This window comes from Ambystoma mexicanum, chromosome 4q (genome assembly GCF_040938575.1).
Source record: "Ambystoma mexicanum isolate Mex_15411 chromosome 4q, UKY_AmexF1_1, whole genome shotgun sequence".
Taxonomy (NCBI): domain Eukaryota; kingdom Metazoa; phylum Chordata; class Amphibia; order Caudata; family Ambystomatidae; genus Ambystoma; species Ambystoma mexicanum.
The window spans coordinates 1,143,913,441-1,143,938,665 of record NC_090928.1 but is presented as its reverse complement, the minus strand read 5'-3'; the positions used below and the strand labels follow the sequence as shown (position 1 = coordinate 1,143,938,665).

General features: G+C 45.7%; 1 protein-coding gene across 3 annotated transcripts in view; it reads right to left on the bottom strand.

Moving 5' to 3' along the window:
• Positions 1-20,681: 20,681 nt before the first annotated feature.
• The window catches only part of LOC138468255 (uncharacterized), a 733,586-nt gene continuing 729,042 nt past the window's right edge, over positions 20,682-25,225 (bottom strand). For all 3 annotated transcript variants that reach the window (XM_069608732.1, XM_069608734.1, XM_069608733.1), the window contains one exon: positions 20,682-21,670. In XM_069608732.1, the coding sequence (XP_069464833.1) occupies positions 21,542-21,670 (129 nt within the window). In that variant the 3' untranslated portion in view covers positions 20,682-21,541. The remainder of the gene's footprint in view (positions 21,671-25,225) is intronic.

The following is a 25,225-nucleotide window of genomic DNA, read 5'->3' as shown; positions in this document are numbered from 1 at the left end:
GTCTGGAGTCTCTATCCAGGTCCCTTTCAACCATTGGGCATCGGGCTCAGGGGAAGACACCTACCATGGGGGTCACGTCTTCCTCAGCTGTTGCTCTTTTAGGCCGTCAAGGTGGTCACATGACCCCAAGGAGGGGGCACTCACCTTAAAGGATGAAAACTCCTTTCCTTAGGAAGTGACTTTGGTCGCTAGGGCCCGGGCTGCCCAAGCACAGTACAGTGCTCCGCAATCGGAGGCTTCCGCAAGCCGCGAGTCTCCCCCCGCTCCTCCAGGCAGGGAGGGACCAGGACCACAGCCTCCCTATGCCCATGCACAGGTCGGGTGCCCTGTGTTCTCTTCTACGCTTCTGGGGTCCCCCAGGCAGGCTGGGACACTCAGCGTGTCCACAAGTGCCAGGAGTGGGGCACATCACCTACCCTCACCAGCCAGCGGGGCACATGCCTCTTGAAAGTAGGAAGGTACCCCGATCCAGATGGAAGGGGGGTGAGAGCCAGGATCCCCACCTGCACGTCAGGTCAGGCTCTCTCCCTTCACCGTCTCACCACCAGCACCAGCAGTAGTGCAGGCTGCAGTAGCCCTGGGCCTTCACCTTTCACTGTCCCTGCAATGAGGTAGAAGGCTGGTACTTTGGCTCTGGTGCGCCGATTTTAATCTGGGTTTTCATCACCATGGAGCCCCCTAGCTCACCAGTCCTTGTCTAGCATCGGTTCACCATGTTGGGGGCCATGAGTAGGGGCACACACATTCTTTAAGGGCCTGGGTGACGGAGGGATGTGTTCAGGAGTCCTGCATCCACACGCCCCCTGGTGGCAGTCGTCCTATGTCTAATTGGCCCGACATCCAGGAATTTCTATTCCCCCTTTGTCAGTGCATTGCAATAAATGGTGGTCTGTTATGTTATTATTTCCCTCTTCTTAGACTTGAGAATATGTAACATATTACCTCATGTTGTGTTTCATTATCACTCGTCATGAACACTTCCTTTATGAAATTATCCTCAGGTGGAGAATCTTACTTCGTTACCCAGTGCATGGAGGCACTTCTGCCCTAAAATTACCCTCTGGTCATATGTCATGAGGTGTGTCAGGCAGAGCGCTACATGTGCAGATACTTCAGTGGCTATGAATATTCTGGAGGCGCTCATGGCATATGGGATGAGGGTTCACAAAACAGCTCTCCTCAGATGTCTCTCTCCCCACTTAGCTCATCTGTCTATACCACATATTAGAGACATGAGCAATATTATCAAAAGGTTGTCCATAAAGCGTTGATCATCAAGAACATTTATTTTGCGTCCTTCCAGGACTGCTATGTTCAGGATATTTCACAGGGGTCATTTAATTTGGTATTGCTATACGTATTCCATGGAGAACATGGAACGTTGTGGTCTTGCGTTGCTGTATGTGATATAGTGCTGCACTGCGAACAGTACAAAAATACAAACACAGAAAGGAGAAAAATGCTGCTCCAATCAGAATAGTTACTGATTCGGACTTCAACATTAACTTGGGTCTGCACATTTGTCTGGGCAACACAAGGTAATCTTTTACATTAATGAACAGTTGTATCATTGCAAATCTTCCTGAAGAGAGGGTCCCGAGAATGCCTTGCCTCTACCCCAGATTCATGTTAAGACAAAGAGCCAGAAACTCTCACGGCCACCCATCTTATTTCGGACGAATCCCGAGTGCACCAATGATTGACAAGTACACAGAAAGGTATCCTCTCAGCCAGCCATACAGACCGAATGTTGCGTACATCTTCACAAATATACAAGAAGAAACAGAGATCATGGATGGAAATTCCCTTATGGACAATCACCACCAAGCACCAAAAAGCCACATTGCTGACATCATTTGCGACACCACGACATAGCATTTAGACATGAAGCACATTAGCAGTTCTGCACCATATTATACAAACACACAATTGCATGTCATGGCCACTATTAAGGGCCATAAGCAAGCAACCACAATAGTCCTAAGGGCCTCAAAAGTTCTGCAAAAGGACTCATGGAGTCAGTCCTGGCGCCTCAGGCGCCAGGCTCATATGCTGTAAGGAGACAAATTACAGGTTTGTTTACAATTATAAATATGGGAACTTTAAATGGAACATGGAGGCCACCGCAGAACCAAGCCATGCGGTCTAGCGTTTTGAGTGTGGCTTGGCCTGGAACTACTTTACCTGGGCTATTTAAATCACACCCGAACAGCAGAACACGCTTTGTGTTATTCTGCATCTAGCAGCGCGACGCTCGATGCGTTCAGCTCCTGGTCTTCAGCAGCTCCTTGCAGTCCTCCAAGAACAAGATTACTCTGCCTAACCTGCGAGTTCACGATCCAGCATCTCATCCATCCCTCCCTGGAAGACCGCAACCTGTGGAACTACAGGGAGAAGAACAGCATCAACAGCACTCACCTGTGAGTACTGGCTTGAGGAATTCCTGCAATCCGCTGTCGTAGCCTCCGCTCAAACATTGCGACCTGAAATAACAAGAAAGGGAATAATATTAAAACCCGCAGAGTTTCAGAACATCGACTTCTATTATTCTTACCTTAATTCCGTTGGGCTTAGTTGCGCTTCCATCCAGAACACCATAGCAGCATCCTGCAAGGGAAAGGGAGAAATATTCAGGTTCGCTTTCAACTTTAAATAAAAGCGCTGTGCTCTATGCATCACCTACCTTAACGGATTCCTGGTCCAGGTATCATCGTTCTCTCGTCCACGCGGAGCTCCACAGTGGCCTGCGACGAGAAGAACAAACAGACACAGGTTAGCTTTAAATAGACAATAAAAGAATGCCGCACTTCATGCTTTCTCTTACCTAAAGTGTGCATCTCCACCCAGCATGCCAGCACCAAAAGACTTTCACACCTGCAAAGAAGGAAATAATGACATTAATGAAACTTTTGCAAACCACCATATAAGAGTAGACAAAGACTGATAAAACATCAAACCTACCTGTCTACGGCAGACTTGGGGTCACAGCAGGTCTGGACCCAAAGGAAGGCGCACTGCACCAGTGAAGTAACTCGGTCAGCGCGCCAGCAACCACTAAGCGCCCCTGCACAAGAAACGCAGGACAGATAGCTCAACATACTCGAAAATAAGGTGAGAAAGATTCAGTGGGAGGGGAATCGGTTTGAGGGAGGTGGGAGATTCACCCACTAAAGACAGTTATTACAAATCCTCCCTCCTGTATTGCAGATTCATTGTTTCCACGTTGGGCAACTACTTATCCAGACCTCAGTTTCCCAGACGCCCCCGGGGATATCAGGCGAGCGTAACATTGCATACGCGAAGAATATGCTTTCACAGTTCTATAGCTAGGGGACAGATACATATACATACTGTCACGCTTTTATTGTTTTTGCATTAGCCAAATGCAGTAATGCAGAACCGCAAGGCACAAGAGATCCTGAGGAAGCTTGCAGATGCTTAACGCAAACCGTAGGGGACTACAGGACATATATGGAACCTGATAGCACCATGTGTGACTAGCGTATAGAGTACTTAGGATAACATGAACATGTAGAGTTATAATAGAAGTCTAAGGAAAATTACAGACGCCCCAATAACCGCGAAGCCTGAGAAGAGCAGAGCTGATTCAGGCAGCACAGAACACGAAGTAGACTCACAGCCAAGGTCAGAGATACGCAGACAAATTCCAATCTCCAGACAAGGAGACCAACTGCAGAGAAACTGAATAAATCCTAATAAATGCAATGTGAAGAGCTCAATTTTATGGTACCTAAGCACATGGTACAGCCCAATGAGACAATGGACAGTCACCTGTAGTGGGAAAACGGAGCTGATCCCAGTAAATCAGACGCAGACGGCAACAAGTATTGCAACATAAGGAGCGCATTCTGATTGGCAAAGGTGGTGCAGACACATAATTGTTCACATCACCTCAAACAGTTGCACAGAGGGCTGAGAACCTAATCAAGTACCAGGTCTGGGGAGATCTGCTCTAACCAATCACAGCTTAGAAACTCAGGGGTGGATGACAAAGGGCATGAACCAATGGTAAGCCCATTGCTCTGCAACAATGTAATAGATTGGGGAAGAGACAGGCCAGCCACCAGACATGCAATGGCCAGCAGAATAACCTCTATAGAGGATGGATATAGGTAATAGTACACTTGATAACCAATAATCTGATGATAGGGTTTTTGGGGGAAGGGTCCAGGTGATGACGACATACTTGTACAAAACTGTACTGCACGCCATGGAGAGCTGAGATGTATGGAAGAATCCTCATTGTCTTGTATTGATCCCTGTTGGTTTTATTTGCAATAAATAGCAGTTCTAACTTGCCGTTGACTGAGTCCCCAGTTTATTCTGGGGAAGGGTGTTGGCCCCTGAGAGTCAGGCAGACCCCCAGACCTGGTATACCATGGGAGAGATCTCCCCAACATTCCTTTTATCGTACAAAAATAAGTGTCCATACTGAAAGCACCCTTCAAAAAAACCTGAAGAAATAAACATTCTCTTATACACTCTGAATGCTTTACCAAAAATATTTAGTAAGATAAAACATTCATATATTTTTAGACATAGGAGGACTAAGGAAGAGGGCACATATTTTAAAGAAAAATCGTTTTGGGATGTTTTGCTAATACAGTTTTTGGGACAACACTTGCACAGAAAAGTCTCATCACTTATGTTCCTTCTCGCTGTTGATACGCTCTGGGCACCGATCTTGTCTGGGGTCTTTGCAGGTCTTCTTCACATTAGAGTTCAGCATTTTGATTGATTTTGTATTTCTATCGCGCTCATACACAAGTGCTACAGAGCGCGACCAGGCAGGGAAAGGGAACAGGGGAGAACAAAAACAACAATCTTACTAGGCCCAGTGGCATTGAGAACATGCAGGTGCAGGGTAGAGGGAGAAGGGGGAGAAGTGCATGGAAGGGGGAACAAAAGGAGAGTGCGGAGCGAGTAGGAAAAAAACCAAAAATAATAATAAAATAATAAATAAAAAGGCAACAAACAATGGAGTGCAGCCAGCAAGTGGCAAGTGCTGGGTTTATGGCAGCAGGCCGTGTAGGTCTGAAAGTGCAGGAAGAAAATGGGAGGACTGTATAGATACAGATACAGACCCCAGTGCAGGGGGTGGCCTGGAGGCAGTGCGTGAGGGTGGCAAGATGAGATGGTACCTGGGCCCAGAGGACAGAGGGTGGCCAGGTGCATGGTGCCGAGGGAGAGCAGAATCAACAGGGGAGGAGAAAGCAGAAGCAAAGAGGAAGGTTTTGAGGTGCTTCCGGAACCGGAGATGGTTCTCCTCAGGTTTTAGAGTGGCAGGGAGGCTGTTCCAGAGGGAGGCCCCAGCCGAAGACAGATCTACCCACAGCTTGTTTCTTTGAGAAACGACTGACCCTGAGGGAGTTAGAGGTAGAGGAGCGGAGTGCTCGAGATGGGAGGTATTTGCGTAGGGATAGCTGAAGGTATGTTGGACCCAGGCCCCAGAAAGACTTGTGGACAATGCAGAGGGTTTTGAATTTTATCCTTGCATCCACAGGGAGCCAATGGAGAGATTTCAGAGCTGGAGAGATACGATCCCAGGGCTTGAGGCCAAGGACAAGTCTCACAGTCCTGTTCTGGATAAGTTGTAAAGGGCGGAGAGTAGAGGCAGGTAGATTAAGAAAGAGGCTGTTGCAATAGTCCAGCTTAGAGAGAACCAGAGCTTGGGAGACAGTGAGCTTCTGGGGGAATGAGAGGAAAGGAAGAATACCTCTGAGGAGGTGCAGTAGGAGGTTTGACTTTTTTGATACATCAGCGATGTGGGCAGAGAAGGAGTGTGTGGAATCAAAGGTGACACCAAGGTTCTTGGCCTCGCAGGTGGGGATAGGAGGAGGGCCAAGGGAGGCTGGTCAGAGAGTGAGGGGAAAGGAAGGTGATGGTGTGCCAATGAGGAGGATGTCTGTCTTGCTGGCATTAAGACAAAGATTGTTGGCGGCACACCAATCTTGGGTGGCAGTTAGGCAATCAATGATGAGAGAGGTGGAGGAGGTGGCCGAGGGCAGCCTGAAAATGAGTTGAGTGTCGTCTGCGTAGCACTGGAAGTTTGAGTAGAAAATGGCAATACAGCGGGCGAGAGTTGGCAGGTATTGGTTGAACATGCGGACATGGGGTTCTCACCTCTATATAGTTGGATGTCACTGAGATGCATCCAAGCTCGTCTGCCTTCAAGCTTGAACGCAGATGGAGTGGCAACTTCCACAATGTAAGGTCCTTGAAAACAGGGCGTGTGCCACTTCCGGATAATGTTACAGCACAGCACATTATCCCCGGGATACAACAAAAGGGGTTTCAAATTATCAGGGACAGTTTGCTCATGTGTTTCATCTGTGTTTTTTTAGCACATGTGCTGCGTCTGCAGTTTGCGGTACATATATTTAAGATATTCCTTCATAGCAGTCAAATAATCATGCATTTCCTTCCCCAACACAGCCGCAGCGTTCACAGCATCCATGTGAGCCCTTGTGGTAGGATAAATGTGAGTATGTATTCTGCGTCCTGTCACCAGATCATGTGGAGTCTGGTGATGGTCAGAGCCTGATTGTGTAAGGTAAATAGGGCTAAAGGAAGGCAATGTAACCAACTCTTTTTCAGAGTGTCCTTTAGTTTGGCAATTCGTTCTTTTAAGAGGCAGTTTAGGCACTCACAAATGCTATATGTTTGTGGATGATAGGCAGATGAGATCCCCAAGAGGACAGTGATGTGCTCAAACATCTCATTGCAGATTTTGAAAAGTTTGGCCGAGTTGTTAGATGCCACAGAGGTGCGGGCTTGGTTGAAGGCTCTCTTCTTAAAATAGGACAGAGGGTCTGTACTGCCTTTGGAGCAGGCAGCAGGCCAGTTTGTCAGACGGTGCGCATGATGCCCTCCACTTCCTCTCAGCCACCCTACACTTGCAAGTTGTACTTGGATGTGGGCCTCAAACGGATTCTCATGACCAGGGGCAAGGACATCAAGTGTGTTAGAGATGGAGAGATGAAGGTTAGAGAGGGCTGTGTCAGAGTGCAAGTCAGCCTTAGGTGTAGAAGGAGGAGCGAAAGTAGCAGCGAAAGCCTCAACCGACACATGCTTCATGGGCCGGATGACTGAGAAGGTAGGTGGCAGTGCAGGGATTGGCTTGACCGGAGGGGTAGCGGGAGAGAGAGGTGGGAGGAAAGGAGAAAGTGGTTACTCCAAGAGAGGAGTGGTGAGAGGGTTAAAGAGGGGGAGGTCCGAAGAGATGAGAACATCCAGTGTGTGCCCTGCAGAGTGAGTTGGGTCAGAGGGAAGAATAGAGGGAGAGAGAGAGAAAGTTGCAGAGGTTGCGGAAAAGCCCCAAAAAGGGGCTCGTAGTATCCATGTGGATGTTCAGGTCTCCAAGGAGAGGTTGAGAGGTAGAGGCAAGGAGGGAGGAGGAGAGGTCAGCCCACTCAGAGGAAGAGGGTGATCTGGCCAGGCAGCCTGTAGATAGTGGCTACATTGAGTGAGAGACCAGGAGAGACAAGAGCCTGCAGACCAGGCGCTGGAATGACATAAGCAAGGTCCACTCTGGAAAATCAAGGCTACACCTCTACCGGGACGGTTGGTACTGGGTTCGGAGAGGATCTTGTAGCCGTTAGGAATGAGAGTGTCAAAACGTGTGACAGAGCTGGCCATGAACCAAGTCTCGGTGAGACTGAGTACATCCAAATCAAGCTATTCTAGGAGATGGCAGATGTCAGAGGAATGTTTGACAGTGGAGCGAGAGTTGAGAGTAGCTATGTGGAACAGGTTCCCACCGTTGAAGGACTCCTGTGAAGGGGTACAGGCCAGAGGTATGCCCTGCGGAAATGTTGGAGGTGCCAGAGGATTGGCAGAGGAGGACAGAAGAGAAGGCACGGTAGTCTGAGATGAAGAAGAGAGTGCCAGAGAGATGGTGGCAGAAGGAGGCAGCAGAGTGGCCAAAGAAGCAGTAGAGGGTGCCAGAGGAGCCAGAGAGGGGTAAGTAGGGATAACGGGAGAAGAAAGGAAGTTGATAAGGCACGGGAAGCATCTATCAAAAAGGAGGCGGGCCCTGGAACAAGTCCGTGCCATTAAAGTAGACAATGATGGTCAGAGGAATGGAAGGGGGCCAGGAAGACCTCCCACTGGGTACCACCATTAATGGGAGAAGAGGAAAAAGGAGAGAGAACCGAGACCATATGGGGGGTCCATAGGCCTGGAGAGGGAACAGTAAACAGGATGTCAGTAAGGGTCTGTCTGGAGGAAGCACTGGTGAGATATCAGCGATAGGGATGCCTGGGTTGGAGACCAGGATGTCCCTTTTGAGCTCCGTCCTGACAGACTTAGTGAGAGGGATAGGATAGTCAATACAATAGCAGTTAGCACCATAGAGGGTGTGGGGTGAAAAGAGTCGGGGCAGGCGATGATCATCAGCAAAGCACAAGACACACAAGAAATCAAGAAGTAAAGAGTGCAGGCAATGCAAAGTAATGCCAAAACCGTAGAGAACAACACAGTGTCAATACAGTAGGGTAGAACAACAGCAGTGTCACAGTACAGTGCAGAAGCCCCACCCACCAAGCAAAGTACACAACTGAAGAACTTAGAAGGGGAGGAATGCAGACACTGCAAAGCTATAGTCATGAAACAAAATACTAGAATGACCAGGGAAACATCACACAAGGGGTGACAAAACAATAGGTCAGAGAGCACAGGGGCGAAGATGCGGGAGGGAGGCAGGGAGAACTTGGAGGGGAAGCATGGACAGGCTGCGAGGACCTACGATGTGTGGGAGCGTGCGCACCCTGAATTGCGAGGGATTGCATGCAGCCTAAGTTATGAGGGAGCGCACATGACTTGAGTTGCGAGAGAGCACACGTAACCTAAGTTGCTAGGGAGCGTACGCAGGCAAGCGCATGTGAGGGGTGAGACGACCAGTTACAGGGGAACGTGTGTGCGGAGGGAGAGGGGCACAAGGTAAGGCGCATGGAGTGAAGCAGTGCTAGTGCTCCCCACACCTGCTTACCTTGCGACGCAGAAAGGAGGGTGAAGTCGTCCGCACTCACAATCTGCGCCACTACCCCATCGCTGCCAAACACCTGTGTCGCTCAACACTGTGGCCTTGTCTTGCCAGGGCTTTGGCAGAGGCCTTTCTTGTCTCGGTGCTCACACATACCTGTTGCCCACCGTTGCAAGCTGCTTAGGCTCTGTGATAATCTTGTCCACGTGATGCTGGTGTAATGCGACGTCGCCATTTTTAAGGATATGCTCACTTAAAATCAAATTAAGCGTGCCCTCAAAATTGGGAGGGCTTTGCCACAGAGGGTCTGAACCTTGGTTCTTAAAAGCTCAGAAGGGTGGATGTAGCATTGCGTGCTGTGTGTTATCGGGCAGAATCTCCTGCGCACCTGCGTCGCTCAACACTGCGGTCTTGTCCTGCGAGAGCTTTGTCACAGAGGGTACAGGCCTCGATTCTTAAAAGGCACAGAAGTGTGGACGTAACGTTACACGCTACGTTTAATCAGGTGGCATCTCCTGCGCACCTGCATCGCTCAACACTGCAGCCTTGTCTTGCCAGGGCTTAGGCAGAGGCCTTTCTTGTCTCGGTGCTCAAACATACCTGTTGCCCACCGTTGCAAGCTGCTTAGGGTCTGTGATAATCTTGTCCACGTGATGCTGGTGTAATGCGACGTCACAATTTTTAAGGATATGCTCACTTAAAATCAAATTAAGCTTGCCCTTAAAATTGTCAACTTGCGCATGAGTCTCTGAAATATCTGAGTGGATGGGGCACAGGTAACAAATGGCCCCAAAAGATTGAGCCTCTTTTTCAGTGAGCTCTTGAAAGCTCTTCAGATATTGTTCTGCGGTTTTGTTGAACTTCCAGAAGATGGGAGCCTTCTATAGGTAGGGAGTTCCATGTTTCTATCTTGAAAGAGGAACCACCTTGACATTTCCGGCCTATTGTGGTGCCAGGAATATCGGTCTACTGTGGTGCTAGGAATAAGCCAGTCTTGGCAGATGTCATTGCCCTCCTTAGTTCTAAGCACTGGATTTGCTTCTTGAAGAAATTCTGCTACTTTCCCTGGATGGCAAGTTGAGTTGTACATAAAAATGTATATATAGATCCATATATAAATGGATCCTGCATCGAACGGGTAGACAGTGCCGTGAGCAAAGTCCTCATTCATTCTGACAGAGTAATCTTGCAGCAGCATTTTGTACTCTCTGCAGCCTTCTCAAGAGTTATTGGGGTAGTCCTAGGTAGACACCGTTTGTAGTGTTGCCTTGAGCGTATCTGGGAGATGATGACAGCCCCAGGGAAGGGGAGTACAGGCATGACACAGCTTATCGATTTGAGGTGGAAAAACATTTTAAACTAGTTTCTCAATTTGTAGTTCCAAAGTGAGGAAGTCATCAAGTTTCCCAGTCTGTTGACCACTTGTGATTCAGATTGAGGATTAGTTTTAAACGGTTTGTGTTGGAGCCTTTTTGGGTCATCCAGTCATTCATGTGTGTGAGGCAGTGGTCCTTTTTGTCTGTCCTAATTGTCTCTTTTGAGCTTGCAATTTGTTTGGTGGTCAGCCATATAGTCGTACCATTTCAGGTTGTATTTTTGTTCATTTTCATGAGCAACACAATGCACATGTTAAACAGTGCACGGGCTTGCTATACATGGCACCAATTGCAAAGAATGTAGCAAAATGGTCTGCGTGTTGTCAAAGAGGAATTGTTATTCACTATTTAAGGGTCCTTGGGAATGTGTGTATCAAATGCTGCTGACTTGTCCAGTAAGATGAGAGCACACGTTTTGTCTGCATCTCTGCTTCTTTTCCTGGAATCACAAATTGGCAGTCACGTCAATTAAGTTCGTTCGGCCCATCTGTATCTTAGTTGTGATTGATTATAATTTTCGATGTTTGTATGGCCTTGGTTTTCATGGGTTTCATAATCTGGCAATAGCCTATCCCCTCTGGTAGTTTGGCTGGGTAGTTTGGCTGGGTGGGCAATGTTGGATGTAGTTGGCTGGATATTCAAGGTTTCTCCCAATGTTCTCAATGAGGAGGCTTGGTGGCCACTTACTGAACTCTCTAGAAACTATTCCTTCATGAATTTAAGAGATCCTTGCTAGCTGGTATTTACCACATGAGAATGGTTCTGTAGATATTAGTGCGGTTGGGGTTTGCTGCGGAACCAGATTGGTTGCTTGTTATCATGCCTTTTGTAAAGTTCAATCCAGTGATTAGAACAATTGTGCTCAGGGGCGATGCCTTAGATGCAAGTATCCTCTCATTCTTAACTTGTCCGTGTCCCAGGTTCCCTATTTTATTGCCCAGGCCACTGCAGATCAGTGAAGTAATGGCGGTGCATATTTCTTAAATTTAGAATTCATAAAGAGTTTGCATTTACGATTAAATAGACCCAATGGAACACATGGGGAGTTTGCTTTGCTCCATTCTTTGTATGCTACATACTCCAAGTACCCCACCCTTCACAATGCAATTTGCTTCAATCTCATTACTGAATGCCTAAGCAATCTCAAACAAGACGCAGTGCCATGCTTTATCAGAATCCATCAACATCAACAATTCAGTGTCACGTCTATGTACTCCCACCAACCCATGAATGAAAAATTCACTTCCCCTGAATCAACCAGTCCGTACAGAGGGATAGGAGCAAAGATCAAAGGTTAGAAATTGACCAGTGACGCAATCCATGAAGCTCCTTCTGATCCACATGAACAGAATGCTTATGGTCTTTGTTGAAAGGGTTACCTCTCCATGTTCTCCAGCTTCCTCATTTTAGTTAGCCACTCCTCCGCTTTGAGTGGCTTGCTGGGCTTCCGGTTCCAGCGTATCAACTTGGGCCCAGTTGCCAGACATCTCTTGAGCCACAGTCTCTGTGATGCACCCTGAGTGCTAATGTGCACAATCTCATTAAATAGGTCTCAGCCCAAGTTTAGGTGGGGATTTGGGCCCATCTCAAAGCTTAGTTTTCAGTGATCTCCACCAAGCCTTGTTGCAACTTCCCGAGTTCATAGCATTTTTCTCCCTTCCACGATTCCAACATTTTTCATTGGACTTAACTGCATGCATTCTGTTGCCTCCGTTGGTCAGATTAGCACCCCGGAGGAGGGGTCATGGGGTCTCCAAGCCAATCAGGACGCTTAGAATGCTGGCTTTGCCTCATGGTATTGCCTATGTTTTCGAGTCCTGTGAGCACTAGGGGCCAACTTCTTGCCTCCCGAAGCAAGGCTCCACTCGCTCACCACCCAAACTCACACAACCCTCACCACATCCCCACTTAACTGCATCTGCTGTGACAACTTATCGCCTACTGGCCCATCCTTCCCCTCACAGTCAATAGCCATCCTAGAAAGTGAGAAGGAACTACATGTAGTTCCCTTTGCTTTTTTTCCACGGAGGCCTCTGGTTTTGATTTTTTTTTAGTTTTTTAGTTTGGAAACTGCAACCACACCATTTCTCAACTTAAAACAAACTACCAGCAACCCAGAAAGCATGCTGGGTTGCTAATAGCAAAAGGCCTGTTGATGCAGGTGGGGGCATTAAAGGTCTGGCAATGCCCCAAGGCCTTTGTTACAAAATCTGTCTAGTACATATTTTATACCAGTGACAAAATAACATCTTTAGTGATAATGAAATAAAATTACAATGCACAATAAGTGGTCTCTCTACAGCCCCACCCTCCAGTAAAAAATATACTAATCAAATTTTTGTATATCTAGAATTCTAGTATACACAATGTTTTCTTAGCGAAGGACTGCTTAGACATCCCTTAACGAGCAGCTACTGCCATTAGACTAAATTCAATATAGTATTATCACACCACAGAAGCACCAAGAACTGAGACTCCACCCTGCCAAAGCGTTTTTGATCATGTTATTGTTTTATCTCAAGGCCATCTCGCAGCCAGGTTTCATGCTATCAACTACTTGAACTTCCAGGAGGGTATGCTGAGCCATAGGAGCTTCCATGGTAGTACATCACTTTCCTCCCATTTGCGTAGCTTGCTACAGAACGCCTCAAATACCTTGTAAATCACAGCATCCTACCCCAGCAAGCCCCCTTCTGATTCTGTAGACATGTTTCAATTGTTTATCACCTTTAGACGATTGGCTGGCAGTTTGACCCAGAGGTCTTGTGACTCGGGTGACAGTCTAAACTGTGTGCATTCTGCTGTTGCTGTGTTAGATGTATTCATGACATATCAAGCCACTCAATTTGGTGTTTTATCACCAATAATCTTCAAGGAATCTTTGTCTCCCGAGTCTCTCCACTCTTTTCTTCTTCAAGAGTCAGGAGTATGAAATGCAGTATTCTCTACACGCCCTCAGCTCACTAACAGAGGGTGTCCTGTCTTGGTAGATTCGACATGCATTACTCCTGCATGTTTATACGTCTAGTAATTGTGATGTACTTAGGTTCCTGGTTACCTTCATAGATCAAGAATCTGTTTTGTTTTTTGAAGGAGTACAAGGCAATTATGGTCCTTAATTTGGCCGTTTTCAATTGGCCTAGTTTTATTTCTTTTTTCACATAGATATATTGAGGTGCTTTGAGACATAATACTGTGAAAAAAAATCAATGTTTGTGCATAGACATTGTGTAACGGAAACTTTAGTGAAAAACATTTGTGAAGCACATTGTAGATCATTCCGAATGACATAAGTATTATTTCATTGTCAATTTTGTCAATTCATTATTCAATGTATCAAGACCAATCCTTCGTCAACGTCACCTATAATAGTATGGAACGTGGTTGTATATTAAGGGTGTCGTAGTTAATCCGAGTCCATGGACGTTTCAGCTGATGATGTAGGTGCCTTCATCTGGACCTTGGATTGGTTGGCTCTGTGGTAAAAGGAAGAATAAACTGGATGACCTACAGGCTATTTTATGGATTGTGCTGTATATTTTCTATAAATAATACCCGATGTCCTTCTCTCGAAGGGTTAAAATGTGAGGGCCTATTGTGTGTCCTCTTAATACCACTGACTTTTTTGGCCTTCCTGCTCCTTCGGCTGGGCTGCACTCAGAGGGGGGAGGGGAGAATGACTGGATTTCTTTCTGTGGCGTTTCCAAAGCGCCTACTGCACACTAATATTGCACGCGTTTGTGCTTTGGGACTTCTGGCTATGGAGAATAAGAGTTTGTTGGGGTGACGTTAGTTTGTTCTGCATGTGGCTAAGGGTCTAGTATCGGGAGAGGTGGAACGTTGGTATTACCTGGTTCGGATTGATGGAGAACTGATGTTGCATTGTCCTGCTGTTTCTGTGGTTTGTCAATCTGCGCACCTGTCTTGATCGGCTTAGATCCCATGTGTCTATTAAGTACGAGAGGTATTAGGATTTAGTCCAAGACTTTGAGTCTAACTCTTGGAAAAGGAGGAGCAAGGCACTTCTGATGCTTTGTGTCGGGTTGCGGCAACTTGGCGTGGTTCCTCTGCGTGCTCCATCATAACCGTAGCAACCTAGTGTTACAATTTTGCACATGCGCAGTCATTCGTTTTTTTTAAGCGTATCTTGGCACATGCGTGTGGGAGAGGCGTGGACTAGACTTGTGGATGTGGCCTGTAGGTTGTCAAGGAGATGGGTCATCATTAGCACTGTGTCTTCGTCTGCGAGTTTAATCTATACATATATGTATATAGAGCGAGAGAGAGAGAATATATATGTCTTGTGTGTGCAGGCCTGCAGGTGGTGAAATCAATATAGCGCTGCTTGCCATGTTTAGTGGGTGCTCTAGATTGACCGCTCTTTGTTTGGTCAGGTCCTGGTAGCTGTCGGATGCATACATACAGGCCACTTACGTGACCAATCTGCTGGCTAGCGCAATTCCAATAGTTCCATTGACCTGTTTTGGGGCGCTACGTCGATCAGACAGGCAGTTGTAGCAATGTACATGCCTATTGGGGCACCCGAGACTTGTCAGTGAACAAGCCTCTTTAGATGTTGGAGTGTCCGTGTGCTGGTAGCGTCGTTGACAGATTATTTGGTTGCCGTATTCCAGTAGTTCTTAAGGCCTGTAGTTGGTGGGCTGCCCACGTGTGTATGTTAATTTCTGGGTGTTTGTCACTTTGTTGATAGGTTGGGATATTGTTTCAGTAGCCTGTGAAGAGTGGATTTATTCAGCCCATTGGTGATGGTTTTGACATTTATTTATTTAGAAATGTGTATAGCGCACCAATTCCGAGGGCATCTGGGCTCTTTTCTTGACAGACAACAAGCAGAGCAAGTTGTACGGATTACATTGTTACATGCATGTTCTCTTTGCAATGGCTTCTGAGTTGCAGGGACAGTTGCAATGGTTACAGAGTTACATATAGTGCAATACAAAGTGATCATGCATTTTTCTAGAGCTGGAAGCTCAGGTTGTGTACCCACCACACTTCTTTGTATGATAGTGCATTACTGATGTTCGTATGCATTTTACAAGATCCACTATCCACCCTTGGATGTCAACAGGGCTATGCTGTAGTTTCATGAAGTGAGTGACCATCAGAGCAGTGTGAATTTTGCATCTAATCCTGGAGCGATGTTCTCCAATTCTTTTATCAACTGCTCCTCTTGTTTTGGCCTACGTATCCAAGTCTGCATGGACATTCGATTACATAGATTGCATGGCAGGTTGAAAAATTCCTCAGGGTCCATTCCGTCTCTGCCACTGTGAATGTTTTCTTTTCTGGTGATCCGGCAGACTGCACATGATGTGCCGCATGGATTTTGGCCTTACAATTTCTCTTAGATTCCATAGAGCATTTCGCATTTCTTCCCCCACCCCTAAGTCTTGCATATGAGAGATGTTCTTTCAAATTCTTAGCTCGATTAAGAGCCATTCTAGGCATTGGTTCTCCCGGGATAGTTAATTGCACTAATTGATTAAGCTTGGGTTTGGACCAAATGTAGTCACATAGGTTAGTATATCATATTGGTGGCTCGTCTTTTGTCAGGGCTCATTAGGACTTCCCTCTGAGTGTGTTAAACTCTTTTTTGGGCAGTCAAGCCATTTTTTCGGGTACCTTCTGTTGGACAATCTATGTTCTAAATCCTGGGCATGGTGTGTATTTTGGGCCAACTCAGTGCAATTTCTGCAGCTCTGCAGAAGCATAGGAATTGTCCATAGGGCAGGTTGTCTTTAGGATTCTTGGGATGATTGCTCTGGTAATGTAGTAGCGTTTTCCTATCAGTTGTTTTCTTGTATAGCATGCATGTTAGTTTACCTTCTTTGTTTGTGATGGTAAGATCTAGGAAATTGATTGACACCAGGCTGCTATATAGTGTGAATTGTATCTCTGTATCTCGATCGTTTAGAGTTTCAAGGTCTCCATACCAAATGAAGAGGATATCATCATTGTACCTCTTCCATTTGCTGATTCCGTGTAAGAAGGGGTTTATGTTGTTCAGCACATAGTTTTTTTCATATTCAGCTATAAAGATTACTGCTAGGTTTGGTGCAAAGACCGCTCCCACGGCAGTGCCACATGTTTGGAGGTAGGTCTCTTTAAAGAGAAACAAGTTTCTAGATAGGGCCCCTTTCAGTAGTTCCACTAAAAAGTTAACTGGTACTCTTTTCTGTCATATATTGTGTGAGGTGGTTCCTTATGCATTCGAGAGATGCACCTTGAGGGATACTTGTATAAAGGACTTTAATGTCCAGGGTCACAAATATCTGGGTTGTAGGATCACATGGTTTGTTTTCATATTCATTGATTGTTGTCATTGTTTCTCTTAAATATATAAGTATTTGGCTCATTGCTTTTAAGAAGTGATCAAAACATTTTCAGATTGGTGCTAGGATTGTTCCGCACCCTGATATTATGGGTCTTCCTGGTGGATTTTCAGAATCTTTGTGAATTTTGGGAAGTGCATGTCATTGGAAATTGTCTACAATGTGTTTCACTAATGTCTTTGCTACACAATGTCTATGCACAAACACTGTATTATGTTTCAGAAAGCACCTCAAGCATCTTTTTATGAGATGCTAAATATATCTATGTGAAAAAAAGGAAACTGCCACATTTAGGACCATAATTGCCTTCTACTCCTTCACAATAAACCAGATTGTTGATCTGTGAAGGTAACGGGAACTTAAGTACCTCACAATTACTAGACGTATAAACATGCAGGAGTAATGCATGTCGAATCTACCATTACTCCATTCTTCTGTGGGATGCAGCCTGCTTACTGGAGAACTCTGGATCTCCTCACCAAGAACTCTGACCAAATCCAGGCAAGACATTTTTTTCCCTGCTTTGCAGACTTTCCAGCAGACATCCTGCATTTGGCTTCTTGAGTTGACAGAGCGCCTTCAGCATGAGCTTGGCGGTCAGACTCTATCTTCAGAGGTCAAGGAAAGTAGTGAGGCTGAAGATAAAAGATCCAGACAGCCTCAAAAAATAAAACAAAATTAAAATAAAAAATCACTGGAGAAATACCTGAAATGTTGTATTAATGACCACAAGGATGATGGGGTAAATTTGCTTCCATTGGCTGATTGTTATTAAGATAATACATAATTCATTCATAGTTTATTAATCTGTGATGTTCGGCACTACTTTTGTGCCCAAGCACACCATCCAAGATGTTTGCCTATGCAAATAACTGATTAAATGGAGCCCTTGAGGTTCCTATTGGGACTGTATCCACTGCTCTAGATAAGATGTTAAGGTAGCAGTATTTTACTGCCCATTTTTTAAAGTTGGGAGTGAAATTTTTTAGGGAGTAGAAATGTACATCCACTGCCTAATGGGAGTATTTTATAAGCAAATACAAATATGTTTTAAACTATAAAGCAAAAATGTTTGTAATATATATTTGTTTTTCCCTCACGCACATGGAAAGTTGCATTTTAGATCAGGTGGTAATATTAATAGGGTTTCTTCCTGTGGCACTGCGTGTACGACTGATCCAAACATATTCAAGGGGCTGTGTGGGTGGAAGCCGGGAAACAGGCACCGTATGTGCCCTTTACATATTTTTTTCTTGGGAGTACTTTTAATACATGTTTTATGGGGGGTGTTCTCTACTAGTGAGATAATGTGGCTGACACCCTTCCCCCTTGTCCGTAGGACTGACTGTACGTGAAGACAACTCAGGAGTTCTGTGTATTGTCCACATGCTTAGGAGTAGAACCAAGGAGGACCGTGGTAAAGAGTGAACAATGCAAGAGATTAGCTGGCTTCCTGTGATGGTCCTTCATAATCCATTGCTTTTAGATTTCCAAAAGGCTGGAGCATTTTTACTTGTCCTTCGCCGCATGGTGTTTCACTTGCGTGCTGCAATGGGTTCTTTGCAAATTTTGGCCTCAGTCCTCTCTCTCTCAGGATATCCATTAATTCTTAACTTAATTGGCCATCAAGTCCACCTTGATGGCTTTACATAGTCGACCTTGTTCAACAAACTCAGGGCTTCCTGTAGAATTGTTCACTTATACAGCACCCTCTATTATGTACATTTGTTTTCCAACAACGTGTTGCTGGTGAATAAAATAGGGTACCTTACTCTTAGCGTGGGCAACTTTCCCCTTCCCCGGGTTATAGGTACATTGTTCTGCACATAAATCAAGTGGGTTCCTGTCTAGGACCCGGCCTTCACTGATAGGAAAGTGTTTTAAAAATCTCAGTGCATATGTAGTATTTTGTTTAACTCTACATTTCACGTTTTTATATTTTTCAAGTTAGGGATTCTTTTACTTACGATGAAAGACCAAAAGTGTCTGCAAGTGTTAAAATAAAAACTTCTGAAAACTCTACAGAAAAAAATGAAAACCTGGTTCCTGGGCAAACTATAGAATTGTGCAAGTTTCAAAATACATCATGATGCTGAGGAAAAGCTACAGCAGAGAAGGCAAAGGAGATTTACATTTTGTATAAAGTCAGGTTACCGCTTGGGTAACAATTTGTTAACTCCGAATTCTCATAAGAAACTTTAGATTAGATCTTATTTCGATGAATTTCAAAGTAGCAGAGAACCTGCAGATACATCATATGTTTCACAAGGTCCTTTTGAAGTTTGCTTAGGTTGGTACACACACAAAACAGTGCCCCAAATCCGGTTGTGGAAGGTACCCCAGATAGTGAGATAAAAGACCTTATAGTATATAGTGAAACCCAAGGTCAGCTAGATTAACTGTAAGAGGTGTGGGTCAGTGTTGGCCATGGAAACCAGCCATGAAGTTGTGCACCAAGGATATTGGACATCATTTCCGTAACATTACTCCTAACAAACCCTATATCCAGGCGACTTCGGGAGGAAGGGGTTTAGAGGCTAGAGACTTTCAGGGGCGAGGAAATAAGGAAGAACAGAGTTAAGAAATTAGTAATTGCCCCTAAAGCTCAATGGGACATAATCTCTCTGTGGCCATTTGGGGTCGTTAGTCCTGTTGCACTGGCACATTTCCAGAGAGGCAAAAATTGTTCCCATCTAGGCTACTTGACATCAGGTATGTCATTTCAACCTAAGAAGATGTTCTTGGTTGAGTTCACCTGTGGGAATTCTTGGATCATTACATGAGGGACTATATGATGGACCACATGTTTGTTTGATCCCCACATATGGATCCAATTTATCTACATATTGTTGCACTTTATGTTATATGTATTTGCACATTGTTGCAGTATGTTGCTGCTGCTTTTAGCAATTGCTCTTTTCTCGATGGAGTGATGAGTATGCCTGATCACGTGTGAATGTGTGTGTTTTGATAAGGGAACCGTTTTTTTTAGTAATGTGAGTATCAGGATTATTGGCACTCTAGCCTATATGCACTTTTTCTTGCAATATTAAATTGTGTTTATGTGAATTCATTATTTAAGCAATAGCCAATGGAAGCTGAGGAGGGGGGTCCCTTTTCCCTTTCATAGCAGCCTGGACATGGAGCAACCAGCCGACAAAGGCTTTGTTGGGCTGGTAACGACCCAGCGAGATCCAATGAGCTTGCTTGTTATAAGTTTATTGACCCTTGCAGCGTACTAATGGTGAAAACAAAATAAACATATTTTTCAGACTATTGTTTTTGAGTGGGTGCAGATACTTTCCGTGGTGGTCCACCCATAATTAAAGTGCTCAACTAGGTGATGCCCACTGATTCTCACGTGATACTAGCCCTTTGCTTTCAAATTCACCTGTGGGAAAAGCAGTGACCCGAGCAAATAGCATTGTGAGGAGTGAAGCAGAGGAAGCAGGGTTGAATGATAGAATCAAATGCACTGAAGATGAGAGACTTGATTAAATGGGGTGCAAGTCAGGATTGCCATGATCGCTGGTAAGGGAGCAAATGAAGAGAGATAGTCACAGGAATAGGAGGACCTCCCCTTTACTTGGATATCTCAACCATGGATCTGGGTGACTGTAGACCTGTAAAACAGGAATACAATATTTCTCAGGGAATTCAAAAGTGTAAGTGGAGCAGAGCATCCACAATAATGCAATACAACAGACCTAGATATATACCTGACCTAGACGAGGAAGTAATTGCACCCAGGGCGGGCAGAAGGCAGAGCAGAGTGCCAGATGGTCCCCAATATAGGTTCAAGCAACTTGACACAACGCTCTCCCACCCACACCTCAGATATATATGGAAGCCTTTGCAGGCAACTACATGTCAGACTCAAAGAGCTTCACTGTATCATCAGGGTAGGGTTCAGGAAAAATAAAGAGATGAAAAAGATAGTCCCAAACATCTTCTTAAACTTGTTTTATTCCGATACCCAAAGCACAATTTCCAGTACGTGCAGAGAATGTTAGTTGGGCTTGTAGCTAAAATCACAGATTTCTTTTTTTATATATTTTTATTTTATAGAGGACGGACCCTTTTACGGCAGATGCTGTTCTGCCCTTTGACGAGCACATAGGAAAAATAAACCATAAGTTACAAAAATATGTGTAGAAAAATAGTGCTTGCTGCAGCCTTCAGCGAGCAGCCGCTCCGATCATCAAAGCGCCGCTTCTAACATTCATGAGCTGGAATCGGACTTGGATTATTGATCAGAAACACTAACCGGATATTCTGCTTCCCTGGAAACGAAGACTCTCCTCTGTGTACAAAAAAAGCAGCTTCATCTAAGGTGTGCACAGATTCCCTAAATTATTCATATAACGGCCTGGTTTTACTGCGCACGAAGGACAATACAGGTCCATAGCACTTCTAATGCTCAGGTGCTCAATACGCCCTTTGCCCAGCCCTGTCCCATCCATAAAGAAGAGCAGATCTCCTAATGTTCACCATGTCCAACTGGACCCGACTGATAATGTCCTTCTCAGATCCCATCCCGTGCCGTTCTCACTTGCTCGACAGTCCTACCAATGTTGAAACATCTGGCCTACGTACGCTGGTACATTCATTGCGTCTGCCTAACGACTCCTGGAAATATGCGGATGTTGCTGTATACTGTGTATTGCAATAGCAGTAAAAGGAAGAGTCTAGGAGAAAGCTATTTTGGGGGAGAAGATCCTTATTGCGGTTGGAGGACATCCCTGCTGCTGCTGGCGGCGGCGTCTCGTCGCTCAGCCATGGTCCTGAGGTTGTCGTCTGGATCTCGTTCAGTAGGCACATGATGGCTCTTCCACTGGAGCTTTGGGGCTTAGGGGTTTCACAGTGCTAAGGGAGCGAAATGCAAACATCGACGGGTCATAGACGTAGTGCGGGGGCTGCCGGCTGCCGTTGATACTCTAGGAGTAAAAGGAGAACAAAAAAAGAGTAACGTTATTTTTGTTGCAACCCTGCGGAGAGAATTTACTTTTGGTTATGTACGAGATATACAACATGCATATGAATACAAGGACAGTGAATATGGGAGATTTTGCAAATGTGCACCCGTCGGTGGCAGGGTTGAATCTGAAGCAGAGGGCACTGGCAGAATGAAATAACATTACTAATGTTTTGACTTGCTTCAATAGTTTTGCCAAAGTCTCCCTTCACCTTCCCACTTGCGATCCCATTTGGCAGTCACCTCCCAGCTATAGACAAATTCGATAACCAAAAGGGGTGAAAAATAAATGCAAACTCAAGCCTGAAGTTTAGAAAAAGCTCACAAGGATCTCCTGACCTTGTCTCCGGACACTAAGGTTCTAATGTATGCATGACTGACGCATGACTGAAGGACTGGATTAGCCGATGCCCTTTCATCACAGAGGGCGATGAGATGAGACAGGTACTATGAGAATTCTTAACAGTATCCATTTCACAATAGCACACCCTGTGACCTAGCTGCTTGAGAGACTGACCTAATCAAGGCATTCAGAGCTGGAACAACAAATAGAACCGTAGGTGGTTAAAGATCAACAAAGAGGATATATTCCACGGAGAGGTTCTGAATCTAACCGGACTGCCAGACAACAACTTGAGGTGCAATGTGTTCATATCATCATTCGGAACCCAGAAGTGAAATGGACCCAGTTGTTAATCAGTACTGTGACAAAGTCCCCTGCTTGGCTATTATGACATCTAGTTGGGTGCACCAGGTGGCCGGATACCTCCACAAACCAGTCAATGATGGGAACACTTAGTCGCAGTCTCAGAGCAGTAGACAGTCACAAGAACCCCTTTAAAAACCCTCTTCTTCTAAGGAAAACCGGAGCAGACCCGGGGGATTTTTAACCACTGGCCCTTTTAGGAATTTGTGCAGAAATTAAAAGACACATGTAGGCATCAAGGGCCCATTCGATTTCCCTTGCCACTCATTCGGCACACCAACTCCCACACCAGAAAGAGCATCAGGGGAACGGTTCATTTGCCTCTGAAGTGCGCTGTGTGAGTGAACATAAATGTAAGAAGCCCTAGTTAGTTTCCCTCCAGCGCTGGCTCGAGAAGCCTGCAGGGGCCGAGAAGACACATTTCACCCTTACACGGTACTTGTGTTGCAAGCCACAATGCAATTGCACATGCCGCCCCTTTATAATATGATATGGCATTTATAACGCGCCTATGCACAAGTGCTTCAAGGCGCGAAAAGGCAAGGGAGGGGCACAGAGGGAGGACAGACAACAATATTACTAGGCCAGGTGTCATTCAGATCGCGCAAGTGCGTGGGAAGGGGCCCTTTAGCCCCTAAACACTGGAACACCCTACCCATCCACATCAAAAAAGCATCTTCCTTCACGATCTTTAAGAAACAGTTAAAAACCTGGTTATTCAACCATTATTAGCACCCAAAGATAGGACCCCGTCCATCTTATACTGCTGTGAATATTTAGGCTATTGTATAATGTTGTGAATATCCTGTAATTTATATCATGTAATGGAACGAATGTAATGTTTGAATTTTACTAATTGCTAAGCTGTCTTTTAACCACGCCGTGACACCTGAGGGTCTGGGCGTGTAACAAATAAAAAAATAAAAATAAAATAAAATAAAGGATAGTGCAGTACAAGATGATAACAGTAAGTAGCGGCCAGCACGTGGCAAGTGCATAGGTAAGTGCGGACAACCGGTGTCAGGGGCTGGTAGGGGGACTGTAGGGATACAGAAACAGTCCAAGAGTGCAGGGTTTGCCAGGTGGGCAGTGCAGGTGTGAGACAATGGCAGGGGAGGGACTTGGGCCCGAGATCAGAGGGTGTCCAGGTAGCCGGTGTGGTTCAGGTTTCAGCCAGGAGGTCAGCAGAGGAGAGGAGGAGAGAAAGCAGAAGCAAAGAGAAAGGTTTTGAGGTGCTTCCGGAACTGGAGATGGTTCTCCTCAAGTTTAAGGGCGGCAGAGAGGCTGTTCCAGAGGGAAGCACAAGCCGAAGAAAGATCTACCACTAACTCGTTTTTTTCCTGCTAGTCCTAAAACATTTAGCTATAGCAGTGAAACAGCGCTATCTTGGAACACGCCTTTAGTTAATTCGCCTACACATGAAAGCCATGCAAAAGAAGGACTACTACAAACCATTCAGAAAGCCACAAATGCCACAAGGGGCCTGGGGCAACTAGAGAGAAGGGCTTCAATAGATAGCAGACACGCTCTTTAAAACTTGGTCTAGCTCCAAAATCACATTTGCTTCCACTTGTGACAGCCACCAACAGCTCCTGACTCGGCCTCAAATACAGATGCAGATCCTCACAGGGAGCCGAGCCCCAAGGGAGGATTCACAGTGCGACGTAGGCTCAAAACTCTAGAAAAGCAGGGTAGGTGCTGCAATTGAGACCTGGAAGCAGGCGCTTGGAGGAGGCTGAAGAGGTAAGCAATGAGATAGGAGAAGGAGGTTGGAGAGTGAGGTTAGAGATGGAAGGAGTTTGAGGCAAGAGGGAGAGATAAGCTATCAGGAGGAGGTTGCATTTAAACATCTGGAGGAGGATGCCAGAAGTAGGGAAACATCTGGAGGAGGAAGCCAGGAGGAGGTTGGGAAACATCTGGAGGAGGAAGCCAGGAGGAGGTTGGGAAACATCTGGAGGAGGATGCAGGTAAACATATAGAGGATGTTGGAGAACAAAAGAAGGCCATAGCTATTAATAGCAGGCAGGTTTGTGTGGGCACAACTAACCTAAGGCAGAGGATAGGGGTGAGGCCGCGATATAAAGGGGCCAAGCCCACAGCAGATGCAGGTAACAGACCATGGTGTGGTGGCAAGGAGGAGCATGACAAGATCTGGAGTAGGGAGGTGGTGCACAAGATGAAAGATAGGAACCTGAAAGCAAGAGGGGGCAGAGCCAATCAAGAGGACCATCTTATGTAAGAAGAGAGCGACAGAAACAACTTAAACCTGGGACTGAGAATCCAAGCAAGTGACACTAAGGAGGTCATCACAGGTTGCAGGAACCACTCAAGCCTGGAACAGAAACTTGAGTAGAAACTATGCTACTGTTTAGAGCTGGTGGCAGACACCCATCATCAACTCCTGGATTGGAGAAGACTGTCGATTGCTAAATTTGATTTTTCAATGCTCCTGATCCCTATTTCCCTTTTCCACCACCTGCACTTTCCCAATGGGCCAGCAGTGCACAGTGTTGGAAGAGGAGCTGAGGAAAGCATGCACACTGTATGGTCACTGCCCGCCAAATCCCAACCCCACCACAAAATAATATCTGGCCTCCTGATGACCACCTCCTTTCTTTGTGCCTCATCTACACCAAACAAAAAAAAGAGTGCCTGGCCTTCAACCACTCCCCTCCCCCACCTCGTTTACAACATAGCAAACCAATCAATCAATATCTTGCCTCCAAACCTCTGGTGTGCATATCCACCCTTTCCCAGCAAAATAGTGCCTGGCACCCTGGCACCCACCCTCACCTTCCACAGCGTACATAC